General features: G+C 34.5%; 2 protein-coding genes across 2 annotated transcripts; both read right to left on the bottom strand.

The window, feature by feature from the left end:
- Positions 1–1,307: 1,307 nt before the first annotated feature.
- Positions 1,308–3,985, bottom strand: LOC132751589 (keratin-associated protein 21-1-like). The gene is made up of 2 exons (XM_060741772.1): positions 3,911–3,985; positions 1,308–2,381 (listed from the first exon to the last, which is right to left on the bottom strand). The coding sequence occupies exon 2, from the start codon at positions 2,373–2,375 to the stop codon at positions 1,743–1,745; it is 633 nt and encodes a 210-aa protein (XP_060597755.1). The 5' UTR covers positions 2,376–2,381; positions 3,911–3,985; the 3' UTR covers positions 1,308–1,742.
- A 1,404-nt stretch (positions 3,986–5,389) lies between these two features.
- Positions 5,390–8,237, bottom strand: LOC132751581 (peroxisomal sarcosine oxidase-like). The gene is made up of 3 exons (XM_060741762.1): positions 7,978–8,237; positions 7,690–7,765; positions 5,390–6,600 (listed from the first exon to the last, which is right to left on the bottom strand). Exons 1-3 carry the CDS (start codon positions 8,050–8,052, stop codon positions 6,479–6,481), a joined length of 273 nt encoding a protein of 90 aa, XP_060597745.1. The 5' UTR covers positions 8,053–8,237; the 3' UTR covers positions 5,390–6,478.
- Between the last annotated feature and the right edge of the window lie 1,119 nt (positions 8,238–9,356).

Genomic DNA, 9,356 nt, shown 5'->3' with positions numbered 1-9,356 from the left:
ATGGTGCACTTGCGATGTCGCGATGACACGATGGTGAAAATACAATGTTATATCGCCATCGCCTTTTCACCATCGTACCATCGCCTTAACCAATGCACATACAGATAGTTGTATGGTCAGATTCTGATACGGCAAATAGTAAACACAATGTTTAACTACTAACCCTTTATTTTAAGTAATAAATAAAAAAATGTTGTTATTTTCATTTGTGTCATAACTCTGCATTTTTTTTTTCTTTTGCTGTATTTGTGATAACAACTTTAAACTTCATATGTTCAGTGCACCAGTATGATAACTTTACTTTCATAGTTTTTGAGTGATAGGCTTTTTGTATTGTTCATACATTTACATACTAGTTACTCGAAGAGTATTTAAGATATCAGCATGAAACTTTATATGTGTTACGATGGTCTTTAAATTGCTTGCACCAACTGAAAAAGAGTGCTCTGATGACCGATTAATTTCTCCTTGTATATCTAACCTGTTCGTATGGAGCTTAGGGAGTTTAGCAAATCGGATTTACTGATCACACAAATTTCAAGTTTATCAACAGACAAAAGTAAACTTATCATTTATCTATTCTATACACTTTATTGGTGTGTGTCCATTAGCTATATATGTTTCTTGCTCGAACATTGCTTTCTACGTGATCAAGTTTAATATATGCAGAATTATTTTGCATGCGTCTAATAAAGAATACATATTTGATGTCGCCCTGCATGGTATGATTCTGCAAATTAATACTCTAAGATACACCTATACTTGTTAATGACATCATGCAGTATGTCTATCTAGAATCATACTGGGTATTTATTATCTTTAAAATTGAAGGAATGTGAACCTAGGAATCAAAGAATAATAAAGCTGCCTTTTTATCTGTTTGTTTACGTAGTAACATTAACTTTACTAAGTTATGGTTATAGGTATCTACTGTTGTTGAATCTTCTTAAAATGTTAGCCCTTTATCGATAACCCGTTTAATATCTTAAATTGACTTGTCCATCTTTCTATATAGACAAGACCATTTGACATATTTGGGTAAATTTCTAAAATATTTACGGCATGGGCGTGCTGTCTATTCTTGGACGCAATTCAAGCAAATATACTCTTCAAGGGAAGTTACCGCTTCGATGGACTTAATTTTTAAAAAAACAAAGCACATTATATATTGTTAATTAAAAGAACGCTCATCAAATTATTAAATTAAAAGTTATGCTCTATGCTCATAAACTGGGTCTCGCTTTTAGAACTTTGTATGCGGTAACTCGAACGCAGACAACACATTGAACTATAAAACAAACTACTGATCAGTGCATACAAACGTTTTATTACAAATACTACAATGATATTTTCATAAGTTGGATTTAATATACGTCTTAAGTAAAATATTTTGCAACTTGTTGGGATTTCATCGACAACGTTACTTCACTGCAATAGCGTCGAAAGTATTGACGTCCTTTACGTTTTGCCGCCGTGTAACTTCGTGAAATGCTACAAATACTCCAATTGATAGTCAGTAATAGTTTGTTACACTTAATTTTTTATTATTTTATCAATGTTTACTGAACATGTTTGAATTCAAGTTTACAATGAGCGTTGATATTTACGCAATTACACTTTATATGGGAAACTGCCTCGGAGCTTTATTCGCATACATGTATAGTGGCTTACTCCCAAAAAAGTGGCAGTGTGTCGTAAAACAAACAAGTTTTTAATATTTGATGTATAACTTTTTCTCTCCTTTAATATCTATAATGATGACGACCCATTGCAACACCATATCCATGTCCTCCGTATCCATGACCACCCATCATTCCACCGTATCCGCTTCCGTATCCACCACCATGACCACCCATCATTCCACCGTATCCACTTCCGTATCCACCACCATGACCACCCATCATTCCACCGTACCCACTTCCGTATCCACCACCATGACCACCCACCATTCCACCGTATCCACTTCCGTATCCACCACCGTGACCACCGATCATTCCACCGTACCCACTTCCGTATCCACCACCATAACCACCCATTATTCCACCGTACCCACTTCTGTATCCACCTCCATGACCACCCATCATATAGCCACCGTACCCGCTTCCGTATCCACTTCCGTATCCACTTCCATATCCACTTCCATATCCGCTACCGTATCCGCCACCGTATCCATGCATGCCACCTCCATATCCGCTACCGTATCCGCCACCGTATCCATGCATGCCACCTCCATATCCGCGCATCATGCCACCATATCCCGAGCTGCCATATCCGCGCATCATGCCACCGTATCCATGTGTACCCGGTACTGCGTCATTAGGAGTACATAGCAGCAGTACTCCAAACAAAACAAGGGTTATCAGTGATATCTTCATGGTGACCTAAAACGAAAAGACACATTATCACGTCAAAATCATGTTCATAATTAGTCTTTTTCCGATGGAATATTTGTAAGTTGTAATTTTATATCTACTTGTATCATAGTATGTAGACCTATTAGTATTAGTTACTCGCACTCCTGCAGTTAGCGCACTGAAATGGAGCATGTTCGTTGATTGGCTACATTTTTCTTCTGGGCTTTAGCTATTATGACAACTTGGAAATTGATAACGTTAAAAGAATCATATTCAGATGCTCGTACATTAGTTACATTTTTTCTGGAGTTCCATATTGTGACGACAGGGAAAAGTTTTCATATTTGCCTATGATACAAAAGAGAAAGAACATCAAAACACTCAGCAATCTGATTTATACTCGGAGCCTAATCAGACAGCCTTGCATTAAGATGCTCTTTCTATTTCTTATTCCCCTTCAAATGAAAGGGCACATATGAGTTTCATTACGTTTAAATAATAGTTTAAGATAATTTGTCTTGTTTATCACCTGAAGAAAGTAGATCTGAATTGGAAATTAATTTCATTAAAGTAGCAAAATGTAAACAATGCAGTATTTTGATTTCCATACAAGATACTAAATCACTATATCTCTACCGATTATCAAAAAGCAACAGAAGCAAAAGCAAAAATTTGTTAAATAATTGGTTTATGATTTTTTTTTTTGAAACTATAAATAGGAAATCAACAATGATAGAAAGCTTTTGAAAAAAATAATAAAAGCATTTCTGGGCATAATGGGCCTTTGACAAGCGGACGTTTGATTGATTGATTGATTGATTGATTTTGTAATGTATTCATGATCGTCAGATAACTGACGTATTTGTTTGTTTAAAAACACTTGGAACCAATAGAAAACAACAAGTTTTGAAATTGTTATAAATAAAGACTTATTTCACACATTATAACGTTATGTCTTTTTGAAAATTATTTAGTAACGTTTTATATAAACTAAATTTGAAGTTTGCTTCATATGGACTTAATGGAAATTCTTGCTTTCCTGGCCTTTATTGATTTTTTTTCTACTAAACAAGCTTAGTAATGCTAAAACAAATGACGTAAAGCACTCCAGTTGCCCTTCAGTTGTCCTACATAATTGATATTGATAGAAATAAAAACATATCGGCCAGTCAAAGAACTGTCAAGAAAAATTTGAAGCGTTCATAAATGATCGTCCTCTTTCCCTAGACGGAAACTATAAAAAGACAATGTAAAAGCTGAATTTCCAGGTATTCATGAAAGTCAGTGTATGATCTACAATAAGAGGTGGATAACTGTTTTATTATTCCTTAGTTTCAACGTTTGCTTTTAATTTCTCCCCCATAACATCATCATCTGACCGGAATTGTGTATGTATACCTAAAATTGTGCTTTTTCTGGTATATTTTATGTTCGCTTTAAATTAAAATATAATCGTCATTAACATATTTTCAATAAAGTAAGGGCTACTTTAACAAACAAAAACACATCGTGTGTGTTGTTTTTATGAAAAATTAAACTGGAAAATAAAATCCTACCTTTAGGTATAGATCCGAGCACGACAATAATTGGTTATGTTATATTTAAATTTTTTCTCTTCTTTTATATAAATTTTTTATCGTTCATTCATTAAAAAGGTGTTATTCACCAATCTATCAGAAAGATGGACTACAAAATCGATTTTGAATTACTTTCTTGCTCAATTTTTATGTATTCGTACCAGAATGATTAACGACAAAGTTCAGCACTTTGAACAAACAAAAATATCATCAATATCTTGTGTTAAAGATCGAGTTGTTTTTACACGAGACCACCATTGCCGTCCGTTTTAACACAGTGTTTTAGTGTTGTTTTAACTGATGTGTGTTGATTAAATAAAGCAGAGAAAATCAAAGTTGCAGTCGCTACAGAATGATTGATCTTTGTTTATATGTTTATAACAGATAACGCATTGTTTAAAAAATACCGTCAACTGCCTATTAAAATTATGTGTGTGGTAACCTCTACATTAAGTATGGTTATGAACTTTTTAAGAATGCGGAATGTGAGATAGAATCATCAGATGAGTTTGCAGCAAAAGTTATTTCATTGTTTTCCTTTTCTCCTCATTTACGACAATATAATTTTGCAATTCGTTTAACGTTAGGCAAAATTTTACTAAAATTTTGGAATATTTGTATGATAAGGAAATTTGTCCTCTTACTTACGTATGGTTTATTTGTTAAATTTAAAATTTATTCGATGAAGCGAAGTCTCTGTTGCCAACCACAAACAACCGATAGTTCCTTCTCCCCCACTCCCCCACTTCCCCTTACCCCTTACATACTTCTTAATATTAACGGAATCTAGATTCAGAAAAGAATGAACTGAAAGACTTAAGTGTAAAGAAAATGATACAATATTCACAAGTGGAAAAATACGCGCACTTATACAGATATGAGTATCTTATCTTTATGTGGTTTATCTTCTCAATTGTCTTCACTGAATGTGGAATATCAGTATGTTACGAGCTAGTTTTATGTCAAGAAAGTTGTTTGCTTTTTTTTGATTCAGGATGGCCGTTGGGTGGGGGTGAAGGTTTTTCCAGTGTTTGAGAAATGGTCGCATATACTGTTCACTTCATCGGAAGATCGATTTATACCATTGACTGGTATCAATCAATCTTCCGATGAAGTGAACAAATAGAGGGTCCTTTACCCGCGCAAGTGCATGATGATTCATGCACTTGCGCGGGTAAAGGACCCTCTATTTGTACACATATTTTTTTTAAAAATAAGGCATGAAATATTTGACCCAAAGTTAGATGAACATAGTTATAAATTTGCCATTAATTGTGTTAACTACTAACATAATGAAGTCATATGCTTAACTTCTCTTGCTGTAAGCAGGGTCTTTCAAATTTGAAAGACTCTGCTGTAAGAGTATGACTTAAATAAGTGAAATTGGGTAATGTTGAATAAAATATAACCTATATTCGTTCGTTTCTTTTATTATAGAATGTTTTGTCATTAACAGGCCTCATTCAAACTGATGTAAAATTGGTTCAGGGGATACAATGGTATGTTTTGACAAGCATGCATGTGCCAAGCTACTCTCTCCACCTCATACTGTTACTGTACTTATCAGCTGAAATATTTGGTGCGTCTGAACTGATAAAGTATAACAATGCATATTACGAAATAATGTTACAAATTTAGCAACATTTAATTTAACGCAAAAGTTTTTGTAATTTTATGAAACGCTCACATCGAACAATTATGTTTATATCGGTCTTCAACAATTATCACTTTATACATATTTATGTTTTGTTTTGAATTACTTAACTTACTTAAGTGACACCGAACTAATTGTTGAGTTAATTGATTTTGATTGTTGTTCTTCAGCTCAAGCAATATGAAACGACGGTAAAAAGGTGAGTTATTGTCTCCAGAACTTGTTTTGTCTTGTAAATGGTCTACTTATATGCACTTGATTGCTTAGTTCGACATTTTTTCGGACCTCACTTGACCATAAGATGGTGAACGGAACTTTATCCTATGAATGTTTCACAATTCATTTTGTACTGAGTTTACTAGCTACCATAAAATATTTCTATAATTGTTCTAGATACTGTACAGTCCATGATACATTATTTGTGTGTTTATGAAGATGTATTATTTTTACACGTTACATCAATGCTGGATCATAAACAGTTCAATGACAATAAATATGTTGACATACTGACGTAAATACTGTTCGTAATGACTTAAACAAAGATTAAGTGTTTATCGGCTTGTATGTAGTCGAGATAAAGTCATTACTCAAACTAAAGAGAGCATTTTTTAAAGTACCATTATTATGCTACTTTACCACTTTTTTCTCCTTTCTTATTTCTATTTTTGCTGGAGTAACTATGGTTTTTATAAGTTTTTAACGCTTTGAAATGTATTACTCTGGAAAAAAAAACATTCAGGGACTTTTTCCGTTTTCAAATTATTCCAAATCATTCCACAGGTTGTTTAATGAAATTACATAAAGTCTCAACAACAAAAAGTTAAAAAAAACAGCCTAATATAAATATAAACTGCTTGATATCTTTGTATATTTTAAACCTTTTTTATTCATATTTATAATTTATTCTTTAAGAATCTGCTGAGTCTAAATGGCGACAAATCATATGACGGTCGCTGTCCGGTTGCTAACTGTGACAACAACTTCCCTACAACGGGTGACAACTTGAACCCGTGACCTGAAAAATAATAATACAAAGGCATCTCAGTCAAGGCATACATCTATGTGTATAAATAAGTAATTCCTCATGGTATATAACGTCCAACAAAATTTACAAGTTAAAATTGTTACATTAAAGTACAAAATTTGATCAACTAATATTACTACACAAGATGGCTGCATGGTCAAGTGGACCTTTTTTGTTCTATATTACAAACCTAAGATTTTGAAAACTGCTAAAATCTTAAAGTGAATTGATCTATAATTGAAGGTCTGTAACACCATAAATGATTATTTGGATAGTATTGACTATCATACGTGATACTTACATACATACATTTAATATGAGCCGCGTCACAACAAAACCAACATAGATTAGGAGCCATGCTGTTCGCTATCAGTTTCTTTACTTGTTTTAGGGTTTGTAAACGAACAGCATGGATCCTGATTAGACTGCTGGCCGCAAACGCATTACGTTGGTTTTGTCGTAACACGGCTCAAATATGGTTTGAACAACTGTTACGAGGAAAGCAAAGATCCAAATGGCTTTACATTAAGATGTCTGTTTTTTAAAAATTTATATACAAATTCAGATCAATGATATTCAATAGCAGCACGTGTCGTATCAAGGTTATATCACTACATTTTTCTTAAAGAAACACAGTTGTATCTAAATGAATTTAAAAGGTCGTCCGAATAATTTATCCCTCACAGCTGTGGGTTCAAGCCAATCAGATACTTTTCTTTGATAAATATCCCACTCTTGTAGATAGCGGTCTCCGTTCTTGAGGTCCCGGACAAAGAATAACTCGCCCTTAACTGTTGAAAGTTCGAATCTCGGTAGGATTATTTTTATTATTTCATGTGAGGAAGTTACCCGGGTATCTTCAGGAAGGTGGGTGGTGCTACTCATATGTCCCGGCTAGTGCCTTAAAAACCCGAAGCGGTAATCTAAGGTCTGAGAACTCCCTAGTTTCTAGTAAAGATGTAAAGCTCTTTATGACCTTGACCGACCGATGTGACTTTAAATAAAACCAAAACAGAAATGACTTGTTGACCAGGGATCATGAAAAGTGTGGGCTAAATCAAATACATGTTTCTGTCATACCTGAAAATCCAGCACCAATAACGACATTTTTCCACTTAGGATGAACATCTAATATAAATCCTTTGTCGGGGGAATTCTGGATGCAAAAGAGAGAAAAAAATATTTCATTCATAATAACAACAAGTTTGTTAGTACTTGTCATCATTCGAAGCGTTGTCATCTTTTGAACCAAAAAAAATGACCAATTATAATTGGGATTAAGTATAGTATTGTAAATCACGATTAAGAAAAAGTGTGTACAACTATTGTAAAAATCATCAGACGAAAAAAAAAACGTATTATATTTACTGTATAGATACATGTCTCTACTATAGACGGTTCTGCCTCTAAAGTAGGAAAATGAGCTTTAATTATGCGTTTCATAATGTCTAAAACCCAGTCATTTTCCGTGCCGTCCCGTTTGTCTGGGTCCGTGGTCGAGCCATTGTGTAGACAAATCTGAAATGTGAAAGTCGTTTCTGCCAGGTTATAGACACATTGACTTGCCAGACAATGATTGGAAAATAAAAATTAATGATACACTGACTATACTATCATTTTGAAGAAAAGGCAAATGTGTTTTTTTAATGAATTAGAGCATGTTAAATGTTTTACCACGTGAAGAAAGAAGCATTGTGAAATAAAAGTGGAAGCAAAAACAAGGTGATATTTTGTCTTCAAATCAAAGTGCTTAATCACTATTTTAACCTAACTAAAGGTCTAAAAAACACACACGTTCGAATGGGTGCATATTGAAACTGTAACATCAAAACTAATGAAGGTTTTGAGAAATAAAGAATCAGGGCATTTTGGGGCTTTATTGACCTTTAAGTAACCTCACTTTCTATTCATGAGTGAGTCAGTTCGTTAATTTAAAATATGCATGTATAAACTCAAAAATTTATCCAAAATTATTGAAATATCGCGTTTTCATCATCGCACTATCGTGATTTCGCGTTTTCACCATCGTACTATCGACTACCGCGTTTCAGATCAACACATTCATAGGCGATGGCCCTAACGGCATTCCGGAATGCCTTTAGGGCCATCGGCTTTGAATGGTTTGATCTGAAACGCGATAGTCGATAGTACGATGGTGAAAACGCGAAATCACGAAAACAGGATGGTTAAAACGCGAAAGTACGATGATGAAAACGCGATAGTACGATGATGAAAACGCGACAGTATGATACTACGATGATGAAAACGCGATAAACTATCGTGTTTTCACCATCGTACTGTCGCGTTTTCACCATCGTAGTTTCGTGATTTCGCGTTTTCATCATCGTACTGTCGAGTATCGCGTTTCAGATCAAACCATTCAAAGCCGATGGCCCTAAAGGCATTCCGGAATGCCGTTAGGGCCATCGCCTATGAATGTGTTGATCTGAAACGCGGTTGTCGATAGTACGATGGTGAAAACGCGAAATCACGATAGTACGATGATGAAAACGCGATAGTAAGATGATGAAAACGCGATAGTACGATGATGAAAACGCGACAGTATGATACTACGATGATGAAAACGCGATAGTACGATGATGAAAACGCGATAGTACGATGATGAAAACGCGATAGAACGATGATGAAAACGCGATAGTACGATGATTAAAACGCGATAGTACGATGATTAAAACACGACAGTACGACTGTGAAAACGCGATAGTACGATGGTGAAAACACGACAG

The sequence above is a fragment of the Ruditapes philippinarum genome, unplaced genomic scaffold (assembly GCF_026571515.1).
Source record: "Ruditapes philippinarum isolate M1 unplaced genomic scaffold, ASM2657151v2 ctg4242_1_1_1_1, whole genome shotgun sequence".
Taxonomy (NCBI): domain Eukaryota; kingdom Metazoa; phylum Mollusca; class Bivalvia; order Venerida; family Veneridae; genus Ruditapes; species Ruditapes philippinarum.
Note: the sequence above shows the minus strand (reverse complement) of the source record. Positions and strands in the feature narration are given on the sequence as shown.

Bases quoted from the DNA above. Each gene is read 5' to 3' on its own strand.
- LOC132751589 (XM_060741772.1), bottom strand. From the start codon at position 2,375: ATGAAGATATCACTGATAACCCTTGTTTTGTTTGGAGTACTGCTGCTA.
- LOC132751581 (XM_060741762.1), bottom strand. From the start codon at position 8,052: ATGAAACGCATAATTAAAGCTCATTTTCCTACTTTAGAGGCAGAACCG. The intron at 7,766-7,977 runs GTAAATATAATA...TTTTGCATCCAG, and splicing joins TAGAGACATGTATCTATACA to AATTCCCCCGACAAAGGATT. The intron at 6,601-7,689 runs GTATGACAGAAA...ATTATTTTTCAG, and splicing joins TATTGGTGCTGGATTTTCAG to GTCACGGGTTCAAGTTGTCA.